Source organism: Aulonocara sp. 'chitande type north' Nkhata Bay, linkage group LG3 (assembly GCF_057382095.1).
Source record: "Aulonocara sp. 'chitande type north' Nkhata Bay isolate Kocher_YH1m ecotype deep benthic linkage group LG3, A_spYH_male_GT1.1, whole genome shotgun sequence".
NCBI classification, from domain to species: domain Eukaryota; kingdom Metazoa; phylum Chordata; class Actinopteri; order Cichliformes; family Cichlidae; genus Aulonocara; species Aulonocara sp. 'chitande type north' Nkhata Bay.
This window is the reverse complement of record NC_141346.1, coordinates 37,646,777-37,670,264: the sequence shown is the minus strand read 5'-3', so window position 1 is coordinate 37,670,264 and position 23,488 is coordinate 37,646,777. Positions and strand designations below refer to the sequence as shown.

The 23,488-nt window shown below is 39.6% G+C and overlaps 1 protein-coding gene across 4 annotated transcripts; it reads right to left on the bottom strand.

Annotated features, from left to right (window-relative positions):
- Window positions 1–1,998: 1,998 nt before the first annotated feature.
- LOC147335481 (protein mono-ADP-ribosyltransferase PARP14-like) lies at window positions 1,999–18,596 on the bottom strand. Of its 4 annotated transcripts, none has more exons than XM_086287506.1 (14): window positions 18,425–18,596; window positions 18,227–18,375; window positions 13,127–14,641; window positions 12,806–13,042; window positions 12,251–12,475; window positions 12,111–12,165; window positions 11,802–11,948; window positions 8,062–8,124; window positions 7,792–7,977; window positions 7,495–7,671; window positions 6,768–7,382; window positions 5,809–5,945; window positions 4,571–4,751; window positions 1,999–2,540 (listed from the first exon to the last, which is right to left on the bottom strand). In XM_086287506.1, exons 1-14 carry the CDS (start codon window positions 18,594–18,596, stop codon window positions 2,248–2,250), a joined length of 4,152 nt encoding a protein of 1,383 aa, XP_086143632.1. In that variant the 3' UTR covers window positions 1,999–2,247. The 4 variants fall into 4 exon arrangements, with proteins under 4 accessions (XP_086143632.1, XP_086143633.1, XP_086143634.1 ...); XM_086287507.1 differs by having other exon boundaries at window positions 6,768–7,409; window positions 18,227–18,351; XM_086287508.1 differs by having other exon boundaries at window positions 18,227–18,351.
- Between the last annotated feature and the right edge of the window lie 4,892 nt (window positions 18,597–23,488).

Genomic DNA, 23,488 nt, shown 5'->3' with positions numbered 1-23,488 from the left:
TAACAAAATCAATTAAAACAATCAATATTCCAAAACAAACACAAAAACAAACACCAGTTAACTTTATAGCTGTTTCCTGATATCAGAAATCAATTTAAAGGGAAATCAGAATACAAAACCAATCAGCAGTTAATACTATAGGTATTACCTACAATATTATATGATTCCATCCATCCATCCATCCATTCGCTTCTACTTGTCCTTTTCAGGGTCGCGTGGGGCGCAGGAGCCTATCCCAGCTGTCATAGGGCGAGAAGCGGGGTACACCCTGGACAGGTCGCCAGTCTGTCGCAGGGCCAACACACAGGGACAAACAACCATTTGCGCTCACATTCACTCGCACATTCACACCTATGGGCAATTTGGATTAACCAATTAACCTATCCCCACTAACTGCATGTCTTTGGACGGTGGAGCCGGAGTGAACCCACGCAAACACGGGGAGAACATGCAAACTCCACACAGAAAGACCCCAGCCTGATGGTGCAATTGAACTCAGGACCTTTTTGCTGTGCAGTACCAGTGCTAACCACCGTGCCACCATGCCGCCCCAATTTATGACCATTATATGACTCATGTGGTTAAAACACTTGTACCCTCTGTTTGGGTACCTCAGTGTAACCTTTCACATGTTTTGGTTTCTGTCACTGCTGCAGCTCATGTGTGTCCCCAGAAACACTTTATCGTCACAATTTATTTATTTAATTTTAGTTCTTACAGTTTTTTTTCTATTTCTGATGTTTTTTGTGTGCTTTTGCCACATTATTTTTCTTTGCTGGTGTTTTCTTATATTGCAGTATGCATCCTACATCACATTAAAGACAAACCTGGTGGCACGCAGTCAGACGGCCTTTTTTTTTTTCGTTAGTTGCTTGATGCCCTATCCAGAAACTGTTATCTGTTATCATATACAAAGCTGGATTTTTACAATTCCTGTGTGTACTTCAGGTGTCTGGTAGTGAAGAGATGATAGCAACTGTGGAGTTTATAAACTCCTTCAGCTTTAACCTGGAGAACATCCACATTCGCATGGAAGGACCTGGGATGTTGGAGCCAAAGTCCAGGTATTACAGGTGAGTGATGATGAACAACTGTTTGTATAGCACATTTATATAGGCCTATATAAATGTGCTATACAAAAATGTGTTGTGTAGCTGCAGTTTTTCAGCTCTTTAGCTTCAGCACTGCTGATATTTCTTTCAAATGCTGCAGAGATAGCAATAAAATGAATAGCTAGTTGCTAGATTACATATTTTAAAAAGATTTGGCTTTTGAGTAAATGACAACAGGAGGTTTGACTTTATGATATATGGTAAAATTATCTTTTTGACCCTTTGACAACCTGAATAATCCTTAGCTCTAAAATAAGCACATTTAAATAAATTTAATTTCAAAGCTAAATTGTAATCATTTTTTGGCCACTAGGGGGGAGAATTACTTCCAAGAAAACATATCAAGCCACATTTAACTGTGTGACAAGAAAGATTATCATCCCGTTGGAGCTATTATCTCATCACTCATGTGTTTAACTCTCATTTTAACACAGTTAACATTTTAAACTCCTCTGGAGACAGTTTGCTATGTTCAACAGTTAGTTAATTATGAATTGAATATGTTTTTATATGTGTTTGCATAATGTTACCACAATTGTATTTACATTTCACAGTTTCTATTTGAGTGTTGATCACCCACCTCCTCTTATTTTTCTTTGTACAAGAAAGTGCCAGACAAGCATACAATAAATCTTCTGAAGATGTAAGATACAAATATCAACCAAATAAAAGAATAGAAATGCATAATCATGTGACGTGCCTTCAGTGTGTGTTTGTACATACATGTCATATTTCTTCATATTTCATATACTTCGTATATAAACAGCTTCTGTTGGCATAATTCTTACAGCTTTCAGAACAAGATTAAAATAACATATAATTTAACACCTAAGAAATTTAACACTGAAAAAATAAAGTCAACACTACATTAAATATAATTGCTTGTAGTATGAAAAGTGCATTGTCTTCTTGTAAGAGAAACCTACCACATAGGTACCCAACAGGGAAATTTAGTTTTGTGTGCAAAACTTCTTAAATATTTAGTGTAAACTATGATAAAGTTTCTGGGTCCTTTACAAATGTAACTTTTCCACACACTTCCAGTTACTACATAAATCTTTATGTAGTTAGAAATATAACTTTAATATTGTTCTTTTTGGACCTTCATTTTTCCACAGTAGAAAATACTTTTCCCTTAATCTCCTTTGAATGTGATGAGGTAGTCGGGGTATGCTTGGTTGTCATGGAACACAATATACATGGCAGGGTTATCAATTTTGTCCACTGCGCTATCGAAGCGGTTGTGAGGCTGCTGGCTGTTTCGGAGTGGAAGCACCTTCATGGTAGCTTGGCCCTGAGTGAAGACGCCTGTGAGGACTCGGGCGACGAACATTAACCGAGAACCATCAGCAGCTGGCTTGGAGTAGGTGGGCTGGTCTGAGTAGCTGGCGTTTACAGCAAAGTAGGTCCCATGACCGTGTACAGTTGCTGAATGTCGGAAGAAAAAAAAGGAAATTAGTAATAGGTTATCATAGATAAAACATGGTGACTTCCAACATATATTACGTAAGTATTGTAAGTTTGCATTTAATATCCTAAGAGTCCTGTTTGTGTCTATAAATGATGGTTAAATACAACCACATTCAAGACCATAAAATACTTGAAGCAGTCTGCAAATGATCAATCTGTCACCATGTAATGGTGGCAGGGACGTGCAGAGGGGGGGGGCTAGAGGGGCTTGAGCACCCGCCCCTTTCCTGATGAGTGCCCAAAGTGCCCTTTTGTTGAGGCAACTTTTAAATTTTATTTATTTATTTATTTATTTATTTTTATGTGTGTGTGCGTGCGGAGTCCTGTCTGTGCCCCTCAACAATAATATTTAACTATTAATCATAGTTTTGCTAAATAAAAGGATCTGGCTTGCATCAGTCACATGATCACATTTAACCAATGATCGCCCTCGACGGCAGAACGCGCTGGTTACGAGCCGGGAACGAGCTCACAAAGAGCACGCGCATTTTTTGCAGTCCGGAGCTGTAGGAGAAACACAAGTTAACTCAGAGACACAGACTGATGCGACAAACCCAGTAAGTAGGTGTACAGCGTACACTGTAGTGTGTAGCACACAGGAGTATTAGCTTATTACGTACACGTTGGTAAGCTGTCTTGTTGCAACTGACGAACTGAAACAAACGAGCGTGCTGTGTGTGCAACAGCGTGGCAAACATTACCTGTCCTTTTATTAACTGCACAAGTAGTGCTGGTCATAGCTGCTGGCTACCTGTGTAAGGCTGTCATGGGTCTGTAGCTCTGTCACCGTTTTAGGGAACATATTTAGTTTTAAAGTAAGTTTCTGGGAATTTCCTGCCTTTCTGGAGGGATTATATTTCACTAAAAAACGATCTAATATGCATGTCCACATAATAATAATTATAATTATAATATATTAAAAAAACACACGCTGTATTTTAAAGAACATACATTAAGAAGCAGATTATATTAGATTTATATTTTAAACAAGACAAAATTTGGATTTTACAGCAGTAAAATTATTGCATCTCTACAGTTTAAAAATGTAATAAGCTTTGCCCCTGCACAGAGTGGATAGTGAAACAAATGGAATCATCATAAATACATTATTTCATATTTATTACTTCCCCCTCCTCATTGCTTTATTATTGTAGCTCTAGTAATAAATAATAATGTAAGGATGCCCATAGTATATACAGTATTCTGAAGAAGGTCTAAAATGTCCCTGTGTGTGCGTGCATGTGTGTGTTTTATTTAGCTGGATTTAAAAAAATATTACTCATGATATAACATTGTGCAGACATGGCTGGTAAGGACATGAGGAGGAAACAGCAGGAGCTGTGTGAGGCTACTAAAGGCAGGGCTATAACATTTTTCTGTCATCATTTTATTATAGATTAAGTGCAGGAGTTGTTAGGTGTGGATAATTAGATTATAGTTTATTGCAATAGCAAGTTGTGCCTTGTTCTCAGATAGACAGCAAGTGGAGAGTGATATATGAAATGATGGGAAGGAAGGAAGAAGAGAAGCAAAGAGTGATTCACAGGCAGAGCCTAAATTATTTCTCAGTTTTTTGTTGCCTTATGGTTCCAAGCGCTGTCACCAATCTTTGCATTTTGTTATTATCTCATGACACTTGTTTAATCAGCTAACATCTCTCCTGTGGACTTTTTAATGTCTACAGTCTCAGATCAACACAGCCCTGCCCTTCCCATATTAGATTCTTGATGAATGTGTGTTGTTGTTATTCAGCATGGTTCAATGTGCCCCTTTTTCACTTTGAGCACCCGCCCCTTTAAACCTCTCTGCACGTCCCTGAATGGTGGACCAATATAGACACAATGTCAGAGTGATCAGAGCGGTAAAGACTTACATGTATATGTAAAACCTTGGTGTATAGGAGGTAATAATTTCTAAGACAAAGTCAACACTAGTGATTCGTTTTGAAGCAACAGAAAAATGTTGTCTTGTTCAGTAACAATTATCACCGTTTTGTCCAGCAAAACTCCTGTTGAATCCAGTTGTCATGATGGAGTGGCAGTTTTCCTGGGTCGTCCCGTGGTACAGAGGTTTCTCCGCTGCTCCTCCCTCGTGTGCGTTCTTATCAGAAATGTGCTTCTTCTGGGCTTCATAGGCGCGCCGCAGGTGAACGTTCTGCAAACGTTCAATCTGACAAGAGAGACCGAAGCCAAAGGATCAAAGAGATGCCAAACAAAGCAGTGTGGATATTAATTACATCTGATGGCTTAGTTCATGTCTTTATGGTGGTAACCATAAACTGAGGCATGTGTTTCAGGTATGAGAAGTTCAGATTACAGCAGTGAATAATTAATGACTTTCTTACTGCAAAACTGAAAACTTTAGAAACTTAAAAATTAAAATAAAAAACACACTTTAGAAACATGATATTTCTCAGGTAGGGAGTTTGAATTTTTCATAGCATTTCTGAGCAAATATATTGACATCGGTTCAATGGACCACAGAGATATGGTGGCCGGAAACTGCAAATATCCAACATAGATAGATAAATTGATTGATAAAATAAAATATAATGTATTTATTTTTTTAATGTGGCAATTAATTTGTTGACAGAATGTGACTGATTTCTGTTTCCTTTAATTTCCTGTTTTTCTTTTATGATTTCGATTTTTTATATACATTTACTGAATAAATATATTAAATCAATTCATGTCTTACATGTGGACACAAAAAGAAGAGCAGGTATGTGATGATGTTGCAGTTGCCATGGGTTACAAGACATCATTTCTTTACATAGGAAAAAATAGTTCCTAGGGAAAAATGTTTTCAATTTTTTTTTTTTAATATTCATTTATTATTTTTTTAATATTTATGCATTTTACAGGTTAGATAAAATAATAGGAAATTAAACACTATTTATTTATGTTTAAATAAAAATAAATAAATAGTATTTATAGTAAGTCAGTTAAAAATAAAAAATATCTATTTTTTACACCCTTTATGTTATCGAAATATGTAATTAATGACCACATGCACTGTTGATATAAAGTCTGGTGCAGTTAATATTTTAATTAGCTTCTTTCCCTGAATGTTAACATGTATCATGATAGCTGACCAGTTAAGCAGACCACATTACAGCCAGTAATGCTCACTAGTTTGCACTGTAACCACACAATCAACTTTTTCAGCTTGTATGCATGTACTTGTGTATATATGTACTTGTACTTGTGCAGGAAAAGCCACCCACCTTCATCACAGTTTTGGGGACAGTTCGTTTGAAAGCCTCCTTCACTGTGTGATACTCTGCAGAAGAAGTCTCCAGAGAAACCACCTTCATAGTCTCATTGGCAGCCATGGGGTCCCAGTACAGAGGGAAAGTAAAGTCTGAAAAAGACAACATGTTTGTTATATCTTATTAACTCAGGTAACTATTGGTTTGGCATAGGAATGCATTTCCTGTTTTCTGTGACTTTAGTGCTTGCTTTCTTTAACTGATGATAAGTTTGTTAAAGCCCTTTTCTATTCCCATTCTGTTTCTTCAGCTGTGTCTCTATGTTTATCTTCTGTCTCTCTGTCACACTTTCATGTTGTGAGTCTGTCATCTTTTACTTCCTGTTTTACTTTGGTGGTATTTCGTCTCTTGCGCTTCGTGTCCAGTTCTTTCCTCTGTCTCATCAATCTTCCCTTGCCCTTTGTTGTGTTCTCTCTCAGCTCTTTTCCTCTGTGCCTTGTGTTTTCTAAGAAGTTGAAAAAGTATTTTTTCTCCTCTGTTTCTTTGTATTTTTAAGAGCTTAGCAATAAAGCTGTCATTGACTTTTACACATTGCATAGATGTTTTAAAATTGGGATTTGGTTCAGTCCAGCCACATATCAGTCTTAACACTGTTTGCTATATTGGTGCCCTTCTGACGCCAATCTAACACTGCTTTGCAATGCAATTTGAAATCAGCAGATAAGGAGAGACTTTAATATTTCTGATATTGAAATTTTGACATTTCCTGTTTCAAAACTGTTTACTGTTACTGTCATTCCTCATAGTGACTTTTGCAACTATTTTTACAAGTACATTTTTTAATACTTTTTTAGTATAATTATTTCTTTCAAAACCTTAACATTTGTTTATTGAAGTTTATATTACTCTCAAGCATCAAACTCCAGTATCAGTCTGGCTCATTTTTGTAACATCTCTGAGAACTATCTACTCACCTGGAAGATTCTCAAGTCGTTTCAGCTTTGTCGTCTGTCTGCTCAGTGGTCGTGTGGCCACCATTGCCTGTACATCAACCTCCCATATAAGTCCCTGTGCATCTGTTATTCCTTCTGTTAATTCGTTTTTTTCCAATTGGTGATTAGCTGATTTGGGAAGTCTTTCCCAGTTACCGTGATTTGCCAGGATGCACCAAACCACTTTGTTGTAAAGATCCTCCTCCTCCCTCACTCTCACCTCTCTAGCAAGGTTCATGTACTGGCACTGATTCATTTTCTGCAGTACCCGGGTGACCCCGTCTTTTAGCCCGCTCACTGTTAGGGCGCCAGACTGATCAGTTTGCACAAATAAACCCTCAGCCTCCACAAGATCCTTCAGCTCCATCATGTCATCCTGGTTGAGGAGTTCCAGTTCCTCCTTTGAGAAGGTGTTACTGGAGCACTGCGTCTGATATTGATGCTTCAGCTTTTCCATGGCATCATCAATGTCGGATATGGAAAGACCCAGGAACGTGAAGACAGACTGCTGACTAGAAGAGCTGATTTGGAGACTGCTGAGGTATGCACTCACACTAGGAGCAGACTGTTGTTGCTGTTGTTGTTCTTGAAATGACACTGGAAGGTGGATCAAACAAATAAGTAAAATAATTTTTAATCTGCTTTTTATTTTAAAAATCACTACACTAAATAACCACACAAGATGGCACTTTGTGAATATTTCTGTCACCTCTGTTGATGACAGCTGGGGAATACATCTGCATCGCTTCCTCTTTAAAAGCCAAGAAGACATCGATCTTAATCAGGACGAGGCGGATGTCGGTGAGGCTGTTCATTGATGATGTAGAAGACTTGATCACTCGAAGGATGGCACCTGCCACAATAGTAGGGTCCAACTCGCCAGCACCTGCAGAAACACCACTTGCATTTAGGTGTGTGTGTGTGTGTGTGTGTGTGTGTGTGTGTGTGTGTGTGTGTGTGTGTGTGTGTAGCACAACAAGACTTGAATGCCAAACAAAATACGTACCAGCAAAGATGGCAGGAATTGCCACTGAGCTGTATTTATACGACTCACAATAGTAAATGACATTACACACAAGTTGGATGAAGTCCAAGTTGTAGACTTCATCCCTTTGTCCACATACATGAAAAATAGCTTTACAGGGGAAATTTCCAGACTGGGTCACAAATATTTTTCCTCGTTCCACGTATGCTGCACAGAAAGTGACAAAATAAGCATGAGTGAGAGGCAGATAAGTAAGATGAGAAGATAAGTAGCAACTTCTCTATTTCTCACCTGCTTTCAGTTCTGCTTCCACCTCTGGTCCAGCTACAGTTAAGATATCTTTGCATACCCCATCTGTAGAAGAAGAAGAGAAAAAGAATAAAAAAAATACTGAATAATTAAATCTGGACCTGCTAACTGCCCTACATGTATTTTTACAAGGGGTGGGATTTTAATGCATTGATTGCAATTAGTTAATTAGAAAAAAATTTAACGCGTTAAAAAAAGCGCTTTTAATCACACTTTGCATTCCAAGCAAAGGGGAACTTTTGTCAATGCTCGTTTCCCTGGTATACCGATTACACTAGTGATGGTAAATTTGATTCTTTTTACTGAATCGAGTTTTGATGAGTCACTCACCAAAGTGAATCGGTTTTTTGAGTCATTTGATTCACTGAGTCAGTTGACTAGAGAGTGCAAAAAATGTACATTTTCACTCAAAGTTAATTTGTTTCTCTTTTCATGTAAATCCTACTGCTAAGATGAATGATTCTAAAAAAAACAACAACTATTTTATAGAGCAAAAAAGAGCAAAAACATTTCTAAAATTAAGCAATTTCCTATCAAAACTGCTTAATAAACATTTATTTTTTTTATTTGTATTTTATTAGTATTTTCCATAAATGTGTCAAATATATATTTTCTCATCTAAATGTCCTCTGAGCTGTGAGCCAGGGGGCGGTAATGTGCCTTAACATTGGTTGCCAACCAAGAAGAAGAAGAAGCTGTGAGCCAGGAGGGAGGGGGTGAGTGAGTGAGTGAGTGAGTGAGTGAGTGATTCGCTTACGCTTACGATTCAGCACAGGAAGGGAGGGTGTTAGCATGTTAGTAGAGCGATGCTACTGTGAACCGAGGAGCTATTTTCTTGATGTGAGCTTCCACTCAGGGTTTTTTCTTTCAGTTCAGAGCAGAAATGCTTTTGTTAAGAAACTGGCTGTTGTTTCCCCCCCCCCCCCCCCCACAATTTTAATTATAAGCTAGATATATTTCTACTAATGGAATTAGTTTTCTAACAGCAACAGGGATGAGTCAGTGAGTCAGTTGGGCTTGTGAATCATGATTTACGAGTCAGTAAAGTGATTCTCGAGTATTGAACGATTCGTTCACGAATCGAACATCACTAGATTACACTGATGCACACATCAGAGGTAAAAAGAATCAGAATAAAGTGACTTGCTGTGACTGAGCGGAGGCAAATTTAATTTCAAAAGACTACCTGACGGAAGCCTTGATAAAAGCATGGTTTTATGCAAACTGTGCAAAAAGGAGTTTGCGTACCATGAAGCACTTCAACTTTACGGCACCATCTAATTGCAAAACATGTTGCAGCAAGCACGAAACTGTGGGAGCTGTTAGCTCTAGCAGTTCGAGTACCAACAAAAGATATCGGCAGCCCAAATGTGATGAAATGACTGGCTTAAGGACCAAAATTAGCAAGTCATCATTGGACAACAATGCCCATAAATCTCTGCTTTGCATTTTGTCATCCACCAAACCTGTTCCGAGTGAATTTGCCTGGTCAGCACTTGCACAAAAATATTAAACTACAACCATGATAGGTACGAGATGTAAAATACAAGTAAGTATTTGATCTTAAAATAAGTGGCCTGCTGATAATACTAGATGAAAACTTGGATGGTAAAAATAGTAAATGGCCTGTATTTATATAGCGCTTTACTAGTCCCTAAGGACCCCAAAGTGCTTTACACATCCAGTCATCCACCAATCCACACACACACTGGTGATGACAAGCTACATTGTAGCCCACAGCCACCCTGGGGTGCACTGACAGAGGCGAGGCTGCCGGACACTGGCGCCACCGGACCACCACCAGTAGGCAACGGGTCAAGTGTCTTGCCCAAGGACACGATGATCGAGAATGTCGGAGCCAGGGCTCGAACCAGCAACCTTCTGATTACAAGGCGAACTCCCAACTCTTGAGCCACGATCGCCCGTAATATGTTCAAAGATCATGTTTAAAAAGACATCCCCATTTCTGAGCAAACATTCATGAACATGTGTTTACCTTTGAAATTCGTAGAGAGCTATGCCACCATTGTGGCTAAAAAAAATAATGTCACAGTTACAACATGATCCTCCTGCTCACTATGCTATGTACAGTGGGGCAAAAAAGTATTTAGTCAGCCACCGATTGTGCAAGTTCCCCCACTTAAAATGATGACAGAGGTCAGTAATTTGCACCAGAGGTACACTTCAACTGTGAGAGACAGAATGTGAAAAAAAAATTCATGAATTCACATGGTAGGATTTGTAAAGAATTTATTCGTAAATCAGGGTGGAAAATAAGTATTTGGTCACCTCAAACAAGGAAAATCTCTGGCTCGCACAGACCTGTAACGTCTTCTGTAAGAAGCTTTTCTGTCCCCCACTCGTTACCTGTATGAATGGCACCTGTTTGAACTCATCATCTGTATAAAAGACACCTGTCCACAGCCTCAAACAGTCAGACTCCAAACTCCGCCATGGCCAAGACCAAAGAGCTTTCGAAGGACACCAGGAAAAGTATTGTAGACCTGCACCAGACTGGGAAGAGTGAATCTACAATAGGCAAGCAGCTTGGTGTGAAAAAATCAACTGTGGGAGCAATCATCAGAAAATGGAAGACATACAAGACCACTGATAATCTCCCTCGATCTGGGGCTCCACGCAAGATCTCATCCCGTGGGGTCAAAATGATCATGAGAACGGTGAGCAAAGATCCCAGAACCACACGGGGGGACCTGGTGAATGACCTGCAGAGAGCTGGGACCAAAGTAACAAAGGTCACCATCAGTAACACACTACAACGGCAGGGAATCAAATCCCGCAGTGCCAGACGTGTTCCGCTGCTGAAGCCAGTGCATGTCCAGGCCCGTCTGAAGTTTGCCAGAGAGCACATGGATGATACAGCAGAGGACTGGGAGAATGTCATGTGGTCAGATGAAACCAAAGTAGAACTTTTTGGTATAAACTCAACTCATCGTGTTTGGAGGACGAAGAATACTGAGTTGCATCCCAAGAACACCATACCTACTGTGAAGCATGGGGGTGGAAACATCATGCTATGGGGCTGTTTTTCTGCCAAGGGGACAGGACGACTGATCCGTGTTAAGGACAGAATGAATGGGGCCATGTATCGTGAGATTTTGAGCCAACACCTCCTTCCATCAGTGAGAACTTTGAAGATGAAACGAGGCTGGGTCTTCCAACATGACAATGATCCAAAACACACCGCCCGGGCAACAAAGGAGTGGCTCCGTAAGAAGCATTTGAAAGTCCTGGAGTGGCCTAGCCAGTCTCCAGACCTCAACCCCATAGAAAATCTGTGGCGGGAGTTGAAAGTCCGTGTTGCTCGGCGACAGCCCCAAAACATCACTGCTCTCGAGAAGATCTGCATGGAGGAATGGGCCAAAATACCAGCTACTGTGTGTGCAAACCTGGTAAAGACCTATAGTAAACGTTTGACCTCTGTTATTGCCAACAAAGGTTATGTTACAAAGTATTGAGTTGTATTTTTGTTATTGACCAAATACTTATTTTCCACCCTGATTTACGAATAAATTCTTTACAAATCCTACCATGTGGATTCATGGATTTTTTTTTTCACATTCTGTCTCTCACAGTTGAAGTGTACCTCTGGTGCAAATTACTGACCTCTGTCATCATTTTAAGTGGGGGAACTTGCACAATCAGTGGCTGACTAAATACTTTTTTGCCCCACTGTACTTGTGTGCATCCTCAGTTTCACTTACCAAGGATAAAATTTTGGAAGTCTGTTGTGTTCACTACAACATCTGTAGTTTCATTGGTTATGTCACCAAACACAACATGTAGTTTAACCCCACTTTCCACTGTCATGGTTATGTCATCCAAGTCACTGGTGAGGGACCTGAAGATTGCTTAGAGGAAGAACACCACACATTAGCTATTGTTTGATATTTAATCTGATAACTGAGGGTACTAATGAAGATGGTAAAATATGGCACAGGCTGAATGCTTTTTATCTGCTCACTATGCATTAATGTCACATAATAAAGACAGTCTGAGTAGTGCTAGTTTACCTTGGCCTCCCTGGTTCATATTTAAGCTGAGCTGTCTGTAGACATCGTGGTAGCACTGTAGATAAAAATACAGAATAACACGATAAAGAATTGATGCCTGCATGTTACATATCAGATACAGGCCATCAAGTAAGGGTTACCTCCTCAGAATCAGGGTAACCAGGTTTAATGACAATGTGGATGTTTGTAAGAGATCCAGAAGATGCAGATAATCCAAACTGGTGAATGATGTCAGTCAACACTTGAATAGCTTCTCTCAGCGGGTATTGTAAAACAATTCCTGGCCCAATGATTGGAATGGCCACTGAACCAAAATTCTGCCGTACACAAAGCTCCAGACACTTCTGCAGACCGTTACCAAGAGCCTGCAAATCAAAAGTTACATATTTTTAACTATGTTTTCAAACTTAACTCTTGGATTGTACACTGCAACTGAGCACACAAGGAAAACCTTGAGGCTCCACAAAAAACTTAAATTTGTTTGCATAAGTCCTGGCTTGGAGTTTGTGGTATATAACATCAAGTTATTCCAACCTTTCAACTATACACAGCAATGATATTTATTTAATTTCATAAAACTTTACTATTCCCAAAGGAAATTCATTGATGCATTTCATTGGTTTTCTGAAGGTAAATTAAATATGAATAAGCTCTTATCCATCTCTAGAAGTGTTAATAAAAGTCCTTAATTTTACCTGAACGCTCTTTCCTCTTACTCCGTCCCAAGGCAAGCACTCAATGAAGAAAATCTTGGAGCAGCCCAGAGATGGAGGTGCATCAACCAGCTGAACATCACCAGGGGTGATGGCACAACTGGCTAAGACTGAATCAAACTTTAACTTTAATACATTCCCAGCTTTGGCCAACAAACTTTTGCCAATATTTGTAGAAGTCAGCTGCTTGTTGAGCATGGGGACCACCAGAACATCCACCTGCAGAAATAATATTGAATAACATGAATGTTGATATTTTATTTTGAGACTATGGGAAATAGAATTGAATGGAAATAATCAAACCTGTTCATTTTCTAAACTGCTGAGTTTGATCTTCAGGTTTGTTCTGTTGATTGCAGAGTTTCCAACTGTGCTGTACATGCTGCTGCTGTAGCTGAGAGATCTAGGTGTGTCGCTGAGTCTGCTGGTGTTTCGTGGTCTTTGCACGTTTGGGATGGCTGCAGTTTGCTTCTCTCGGATAATGACGTGACAGGAACCCTCTATCAGCTCTTTAGTCACTTTACCCTCTTCCTGGAAGTACTGCTGAGCCCCTGGTCCATCTAGAGTCAAAGTGTCTACTACAACACTGTCTAGAGTTGATGTTAGGGCCTCCTTGGCCTCCTGAACATGACATCGAGGACCAGACACAAACACACAAGGATTTGGAAAATGTGAGGCTTGTAAGGTCACCTTGGTCTGCTTCATGCCAATCAAGTCTAGGATTTTATTAAAACAGTAGACAGTGTCATGATGAAGCAGATTGATGGTTTCTTGAGTTGAAACTTGATTCAACTGGAAGTCATGAAGAACTTCATTGAGCTTGGCCACATTTTCACTGTAGCCCACCAGTTGGACGTTGGTTGTTGAGGTTCCCCTGGCGCCTGGCATGTAGCTGATGTCCACTCTGAACTCTCTACTGTTGGCCTCGTTTTTGGCTTTTGTCAGAATTTCTTTCAACCTGTTGAGATCTATTGCACCCTGCAGCTGTACAGTGGTCACTTTAAAGTCTCTCATTACTGCTGCCTCGGCCTCATTCAGAGCATCAGAGGACAAACTGGACAGAACCAGATCTGCACCCACCTCAAAGAAAACAGGGTTTCTGAGGCTCTGCAGGAAGCGAGTTTGGTATTTTGGGATGGCATCACTGGTCTTCATGAAGGTTAGCAGAGCTGTAGGGAACTTAACGCTCTTCTCCTTTATGTTCTTAATCAGTTCAACCAGTTTTGCAGCTCCTGACTGCACCTCTTTGTCAGGGCCCTCCAAAGTGATCATGGCACTACCTCTGATGATTGTAACCTCTGGACAATTAGCACGCATTTCTCGATTGAAGTCTTCTTCTATGAGCTTGAACTTCTTCTCCACAATTGGCACTTCCTTTTTGGTGGGTAGGCTTTTTTCCAGAATTGCAATCTTCTCCTTCATGGCATCAACCTCTCCTACAACCACAGCATAGCCACTCTCTGTGTAAACTTTGATATCATCTGTCTTAAAGGCCGAGTCCTGCAGTACTATTTTCACCTGTTTTGGCTCAAGCACATGATAGCAGTTGTAGCTCTCAGTTAGCTGGACGAAGGCCTGATTCACCTGATACTCCCATTTCTCTGCAGCACCACCTAATCCTCCTCCTGGACCCTTGTCAACCTCCCCTCTAACCAAAACCTCCTCTTCATCGAAATTTAGCTCCACTGTGCAGCCGATTGACGACAGTTGTTTTTCGAAAAATGTGTATGCTTTACAGTTGTCTCTCAGGAAAAACAGCAGGAAAACATCTATTCTGAAAGTCTTCTCAAGACCATTTATGTTTGGGTTTGTAGAGCTCTGAAAGAAGAGAAGAAATCAAACAAATCTGTCAATTAATGCTATAAGATAGACTACTTATCATGAACAATTGGAGTGTACCACATAGGCCTGGGTAGTAAATCAAAAACGAATCATAACCTTCATTCAAAAACTCTAATCAACGTACATTAAAAAAAAAAGTTGATTTCACAGCAGTTTTCAGTTGTACTGATTCATAGAGTCCTTTCTGTTATGTAAATAAAAACACATAAAATTAATATTTCTCTGTATATGTTTTTTTTGTTGTTGTTATGTCTGACTATGACACTGTGTTAGAACAGAAATATGCTACAGTCGAGTTTCTAAAACAGTTTCGATATTGTGTACAATGTAAATGAAAGCAGAATACAATGGTTTGTGAATCAGTTAAAACATGATGTTGAGGTTTTTTTGTTTTTTTTTAATCTGTTTGCTAGCAGCAGTGTCCATGGATTCCACAAAGAATTTAAAATTTTGTTTACTGGCCAGACTCCTTCAAGCTGATAGGAAGGAAACAGTAACTCAAATAACATCACAACATTACAATCCAAAATTAACAACAAAGATTTAAAAGAAACAGCACTGAAGTCTTACTTGGTACTATCAAAGTGTACCTAATAAAATGTCCAGTGAGAGTGTTACCATCTGGCTTTTTATGACCTATGTTTTTAAAAAAAAACACTATCTTTGATTGTATGGAGGTGGAGTAACATACATGGCATTGGTTACTTGCTTGTCTCGTCTTGTCAATTACAGTCAATTGTGCCTCCCTTATGTGTGTAGTTTCCTCGTTCCCCTCTGTGCATTTACAGTGTGTGTTCTCTTGTGTTCGTTACTGGATCGTCTACGTTATTTCCAGTGATAGGAATAACGTTACTAACACCGTTACATTTTTTCAGTAACGAGTAAACTAGTTACTATTTCTATCGTTACAATGCCGTTACCATTACTAACAGAAAAGTGCGGTGCAGTGCGTTACTATTTTTCCACAAACAGGCGGTCGAAGATGTGTTCAGCAGACAATCACTTTTTGGCACAACACCTGGAGCTAAGGGGCAATCACATGAGTGCTGCTGTTTGACTGAGGAAGAATAAAGTAGTCGTGGTAAGCCAGTCACATGACCACTTCAAGATGACAAAGCAACAAGGTGATATATACTGGTTTTTAAATTGTGTTGATAGGCCAGTAAAACCAGAGTCATGATAAACAATATATACGCTGCGTTTTTTCCTGAATAGTTTTGTCACATTTACTGTCTAAGGACAGTGCTAGCAAGCACTCTCTGCTTATGAGTAGAGATGGCACAATACCACTTTTTTATATCCGATACCGATATCATAAATTTGGATATCGGCCGATACCGATATGAATCCGATTGTCACGGGTTGCCGGGGCAAGCCGTGTGTGAATTATTAACGGACCCAAGATGCAGACTGCTTAAGTCGTGAGCGAGCTTTATTAACAAAAGGGTGAAACAAACAGGAACGAGGTGGACGAAAACCAAAACTTAAGAGTAACCTACACTGGGAAAAGCTAAGCAAAAACAAACATGAAACCTTGAGACATGAACCAGAGATGTGGGGAGAAGGCACTGGAAAATGGCATAGGAACATGAAACGTGAAAAAAGGAGAGTACAGAAACCCAGAATAAACAAAACCACAGAATAATAATAAACTAAAACATAAACACGGAGTCACAGACTCCGGACCATGACGCCAATATAGTGTGTTTTTTAATAAATAAAACTGTTTTTTAATATCTTGCTGCATTTTGTATAAGTTCAAACCTGAAAAAAAACACTAAAGCTATTCTGTTATACCTGTATGCAAAAAATACACTGCACCCAAAATATTTCATAGTTCAGCAATACTGATCAATCTAATAAACTTAAACCTACTCAATCCTTCTTATTCTGGTATTTTAAAGAGTAAGCAACCTAACTAATAGGGTTGCAAACTCCCAGCAAAAAAATATATAAAATAGGGAACCACCCCCCACCTAATGATGCTTAATCGACGTAATCAACTTTAATTTGATGCAGTGTGGAAAAAAATGCACAGAAATCAATTATTTTTCAAGAATAATTAAATAGATTCAACATCTTTCTTCAACAGAAGTGCAGACTGCACAGATGGTATCTTCCCAAAGGAAAAAGTACTATAGCTTACTAGGGTATATTAGACTTAACAACTATATACAATAATGGACTTCTATACTTTTTACATCAGATTAAAATTTGGGTGTAAGATTCAGATAATTATTTATTAAAAGCTAGACATTTTAAATGAGAACAAGAAAGAAAAGTATGTCTTTGTGCCCCCTTTCCCTGTTCATGCCCTATCGGCCCCCCTGGCTAAACTTTGCTAGATCCGCCCCTGCACAGTTACCAGCCGTCAGCTAGTAGATCCTGGTGTACAAAGTAATTACTTTGTACACCAGGATCTTTTTTTATAAAAAAAAAAAAAAAATTCTAACAACTGCTTATCAAGCTTAAACGTGCTGCTGTTGTTCAGCTGCTGGTTTTCTCTTTCTGGCGCGAATTGGGCGACAAACAAACAAGAGAGACAGACTCGCGACAGAAAAGCCGATCAGCTGATCACTAATCAGTTTCACGCTGAAGTAGCAGCAGGAGAGGGAGGGAGAGAGAAGAGGCAGTCGCTCCATATATCAGTCAAGCTTACCGTGGGAATGCTTTACAAACATTTAGATGGACTTACACACTTGCTTTACTTCTCTCTGGGATAACTTTCTCGGAGATGAAATGCCGGTTTGGTAGCGAGGCTCCGACTGCTCAACCAGACCGCAGACGGGTCTGGCACACAGCCCCTCTATCACGTGATGCATACTGCTCCGACGTGCTATGGTTATGAGCCGAGTTATGCCATGTTGCAAGTTTTGTGAGGTGCTTTTTGATATTTAATGGATGGATTACATTTTTTGTTTCTCCGATCCAGTAAGTTAAGTCAGTATTGGACTGATACCGATACATAATATCAGATCGGTCCATCTCTACTCTCAACACACTCAATCGAATGTCAGCAGCTGAATAAGAGTTTGTTTTATATTCATAGTGACAAATCGGGTAAGATGCTAGCCAGCCAGTTAAGGGGCTTCCAGGCAGGTTGAGAGATCAAGATCAAATTTAGTCTGCAGCTCCATGCATTTATATATATATATATATATATATATATATATATTCACGAATTCCAGGGAATTTACATCTGCCAGGAGAGTTAAATTAAAACACCAGTGTCGTCTGGATTGAAGGACGTCTGGAAAACTCATTGATAACACAACAGGGGTATGGTCTGATGTTACTATGGCCTGGTATTCACAGGATTGGACCCATGGAGTCAACCGATTATTGATGAGAAAATAATCCATCCTAGAATAAGTGTGGTGTACCTGTGAAAAAACGAGTACTCTCCTCTGTGGGGGTGTAAATAGTGCCAAACATCAGACAGTTAGATAAAAAAAAAAGGTTAACTCACTACTCTTAAACTGATTCGGCAACATTATCCGGCTCTGACGCTGAGTTTTTACTGTAACCAAAAGTCATGTTTGAAAGAGCAGTAAACTGTACCAGTGATTGGCTTGGCATTGGCTGGTCAGAGGTCTGTGGTGAACTTGTCCGGCTCACGGTCAGCCGCACTTGTCCACTAGGAAGAGTGATGGTGTGAAACTTCCTCTGCAAAACTCTGTCTTGATCTAAAACGAGCATAAACAGAGTCACTGAAACACAAATATAGGAATACATTTTACAAATAACCGACTGTCCTACCTTCTTTTTCCTTAAAACATATTTTATAAACGTTTCCTCCGAGTTTTTCAAGATTTCCACAGTCGCCACCCCCGGACTCTCGCCTTTTCTGAAAGTATCTCCTCACTTTCTCCTTCTCTCTGTCTGTAAAGTCAGTGGCTTCAAAAAACAGTGGATACGGATATTCATCCATTTTATCTGCAATTCTACACTAACATGAGAACTTTAAGCCCGTCAAACATTTGGCCGCTCTGAGTGCCCGTTTTTCTTTCAGTTTCACTTTTAAAGTATCACATCCTCATGTTTACACTCCCACACCCAGCAATGGGAAAAGTGCACATTTAATTCTCAGGGGATTTTTTCAGCTCACCTGCTCTGCAGGTATTTTACAAGGTGTTTCAGCTGTCAGAGTATAACTCTAAATCAGCGGTCACCGGTACCGGTCCGTGAGTCGTTTGGTACCGGGCAGCGTTATTTTGTTATCGTTTTTATCGTTAACTCGGTTTTCCTGGGTCTTTTCACGTGTGTTTAAATCTTCCTTTTTTCGGTACCGGTACTAGTTTTATTTTGTTGTATTTATCCGCGACACCTTAAAGTCCGTGAAAATGGGCATAAACCGGTCCGTGGCGCAAAAAAGGTTGGGGACCGCTGCTCTAAATCATATTTATGTCTTAATATGGTTTTGAGAAAGACATTTTACCAGTAATTATGTGAGGTCTGACATTAACTCAAGCTCGAGCTGTTTTCATATTTTCATCTGAAAACATCACACTAAAATCTACAGATATGACTTTTACTAAGAAGGAGGTAAATAAGCTCAGGAGATTTGTGGCAGTGACTGATTCATGTGATGAGGTCCTTTATGGACAGATGTCATGCCATGAACAATAGCATACATTACAATGATTCTTTAAACAATGGAGAAGAAGCATCAGTTTGTGAAGATCATATTGCTGAACAAATTATATAAACATCTTAGATTTTTCTTTCTCAAATAGTTTATTGTAAGAACAAACACAGTATATCTAAAAAATCACCAGGCAAAAAAGCATTACTGATTTAATACATTTTAAAAACACTTTTAAAATTTCGTAAAGCTACAGCTACTAAACAAAGTCAAAATTCCTTGTTATTAACTGCTGAGGAAATTACACATCTTTCATTTTAGTATTAAACACTGCATTTATATTTGTGATCCTATAAATCACCAAATGTTTTAATTTTCACATGAATGTCTGTTTACAGTTACAGATTTTGTCTTGATCTCCAACAGTGATCTTCCACATTCTCACATGTAGTTTCAAGCAGTAATCTAGAAATATCTAAAGCTCAGAACCAAATCTTTAGTGTCCAACTGAAGTTACCATAAAATTAAAGTTAGCTTAGTTTATTGTGCATTAAGAAATAATTACATGGTTTTTCAACATATGGTTAGAATAACATTATTGAAACGGTCATATTTTACGTGCAAATTGAGAGAAAGTGACCACACATAAATTTTATGTTGAACTGTCTCGAAATCACAATATGTCCTTCCCATTCAGCAGCCCTGCCTATTAAGGGGTGGGAAAATCCACCTCTTCTATTTTCATCTCAAGCTGCTGAGTAAGGACCCAGACTGCGCTGTGGCAGAAGCAGTTACACAAAGTAAAACTTGTGCTATCATGAGAAACCACTTTTCTTTGAATTTACGTTCAGGAATTTAAGCACAGAGACTTTTGAAGGTGGATTTATTTGCTGTTTAATGTTGTGTAGTTGAGCAGCTAATTATCCATTTTTTCCTACAGAGTGACTATTTGATTGGCTGCTCAGCCATGTGCTGTGACTGGTTGAATAGTTAATGGTGGAAGAGAGGAAAAACAGACACACTGTGGAAGAGCCAGAAATTCTAATTAACAATTAAATACACAGTAGTTTATAAACACACAGAGAGTGAAAAACATGAGTGAAAAAGAAACATAAAGTGCATCATGGGAAGGATTGAGGGGTCATCTGCACTAAACATATGCTTTATCAAAAATGGAAGTTTTAAGCCTAATTTAATCTTAACCCACACTACTTTTAAATATCCTAAGAACCAAAAGTAAGCCTGCAGTCTGAGAGCAAAGTGCTCTGTTGGGGTGATACAGTATTATGAGGTCTTTAACATAAGATGGGGCCTGACTGTTCAGAACACTGATGGTAAATCGGTGTTGAAAATGTATTAGCTGTATAGGAAATATTCCCCATGATGAAGCACTAACAGAAGATTATGAGGTAATCTGGATAAGCCTTATGTTAGAGTGGATTGTTAAATGTTGTCATTTTTATGCTTACCATCCATCTCTACATTGTTTAACTGTGGGATGAAAGGAATTCTACTGTCCTTCCCCCCAGATTCTCGAGGTTCTAGGTGGGGGGCTGTAGTCTTTTATTACAGACACATCCTTGTGCTTTTTGATGTAAGCTTCCTGCGTTTACGACCCTTTGGTCAGCAGGAGGTCTGACACACACACACACACACACATTCTTACAGAAGTTCACACATATACATATAATGCCTTGTCTTAGAACCATGTGGGCGTGGCTTTGTTCTGATGTTTTTTGTGTGAACTGTCTCTCAATAAAAAGGCAGCAGGAGGAGGTCAGAGTCGAGGTCTTTCTCGTGGTGGACACAGGCCTCCCTTGCGCAAGTGATCGATCGATCGATTGTCTTGTTTTCTTCATGATGAATAAGTCTCTAGAATTATTACCATTGAAAATAATAAACATGCTTGGATTTGTTATTCCGTCCACCAAACTGTCATAACGTTCATCAGGCTGATTGGTGCAAGGCAGAGGCACCTTTATGCTGCTGTTGCCCTGAGTGTAAATACCATTGATGGCTTACAAACACTGTCTGAGAACCATCAGCACCTGGTTTTGAATACCCAGGGCTGGACGAGTAGCTGGCATTTATAGCAAAGTAGGTCTGACCATATACAGTTACTGAAAACAGAAAATAAAAGATTTTGGAATTACCAGACATGTACAGTATTTTCCGCACTATAAGGCTCACTTGAAATCCTTAGATTTTTTCAAAAAGCAACAGTGCACCTTATAATTCTGACATAAACGGTAGTAACCAGACCGAAAAGCAGCGCACATTTCGGTGCTTTATTTCGGTGCTTTTTTTTCCTGAGCTGTGATACACTTCTAGCCAATCATTTTACGTTTCCGAGGATAGTAGGCGGGGCCAGGTACGTACGTTCTGTTAGAGCAGAGCTACAGATTAAAAATGCCCAAGGCGAAGCGGTCAAAAGTCTGGCTGTACTTCACAGCAAAATATGCAAACTCAGCAGCCTGCAACAAGTGCTTTAAGCTGATACTGTGATGCTGTCAAAGGAGGTAACACCAAGAATCCGATTAAACAGCTGGCGACGCATAGCGTTTTTTTTAAAAGCCGAGAAATGCGCCGTATTTGATAGCTTGCTGCGAGACCTCACACTGTGCACGTCGGGTGGGTTGCCAGTTATCGGACCCGGAGCAACATCCCCCAAAAACCCGAAGAGGAGAGTCCTGGCCCCTAGCCCTGCCAGTGTAGCAGAAATGATGACGGATGATGATGGCAGCAGCAGCCATTCTTCTCTGCATGAGTAGCTTCATGTTGTTCGTGTGTAATTTACGTTGAGCAGGCTAACCACGTTATTACATTAATGCATGTAAGGTGAACTAGCAAACATCATCATAGCTATATGCGGCTGTCCTCTTGTTTGATGGCAGATACTCCCTTCACCCTGGCCAAAAAGGCTAAAATGACCAAAGAAAAAGTGGGAAACAGCTAAACATGAGAGGTTTTTGGATAAAGTTTGTGTTTTTTCCATTGTTTAAGCACTGCTTCCAGCCAAGAGTGATGCCATATATGCCACATAGCTGCAGAAAAGGCACACATTGTTATCTTTTTACAAAAAAAACCAGCTGAACATGAGAGGTTTTTGGACCAATTTTGTGTTCTCCATTCTTTAAGCACCGGTTCGAGCACCGTTTGAGCACCGGCACCGTTTCAAAAGTACCGATTTGGCACCGGTATCGGATAAAACCTAAACGATACCCATCCCTACTTATAATCGCCTTATGTATGAATTCTGGTTGTGCTTACTGACCTCAAACCGATTTTATGTGGTACACGGCACTTAAAAAACTGTCAAAAAATGTTTTAGTACGACTTTAGTAAGCTACAAAGCCGCACGCCACTTGATGGATTGTCGGAGCATTACAGCTACCGTAGGCAGGTGCCTCACGGAGTAATCTGGGTCCTAAATTCAGTCCCCTTCAGGACCCAAAGTCAAATGACAATGTGACATTTTCTAACCCCCTATCTTCTACCACTGATAGTGTTCTACAGTCCAGAACAGTCCATTTTGCAAGAGAATTTGTGAGTTTGTTCGGTGTTGACTTACTAATTTTGGTCCTGAAACCAGTCATTTCATCAAGTTTGGGCTGCCGACACCTTTAGTTGGTACTCAAACTGGAACTGCTAGCACTAATAGCTCCCACAGTTTCTGTGCTCGCTGCAACATGTTTTCAGAGTCAAAGTCAAAGTAAACTTTATTGTCATCTCTGCTATATACAGTACAGTATATAGAGAACTGGAGACGACGAGGCTCCAGTTCCATTCAGTGCAAAAGAATAGCAATAAATATAGAGAGTAAGAATAAATATACACTTTCAGACTGAGGTAAGAGGAGTAAATATACACTTTGAAGTAAAAAAGGCTAATAATATTCTAAAATTTACATTACATTACATCTGCATTTAGATAGTAACATAAGGTTAAAGTGCTTGTATGCAAACTCCTTTTTGCACAGTTTGCACAAAACCACACTTTTATCAAGGCTTCCGCCTGCCATTCTTTTGAAATTAAATTAGCCTTTGACCAGTCCTAGCAACGCGCTTTACTCTGATTCTGGGGGTGTCCAAAACCATGGGCTGCATCCTCCTGAGGACGCATTTGTAGGCCAATTACGTCCCAGCCAGGTGACGAAGGCTGTCTAAAACCATAGACTCCTCCAAATGCAGCAGACAAATGCATCCTCCTTTTCCCCAGATTTGGAGGATGAGTCTGGT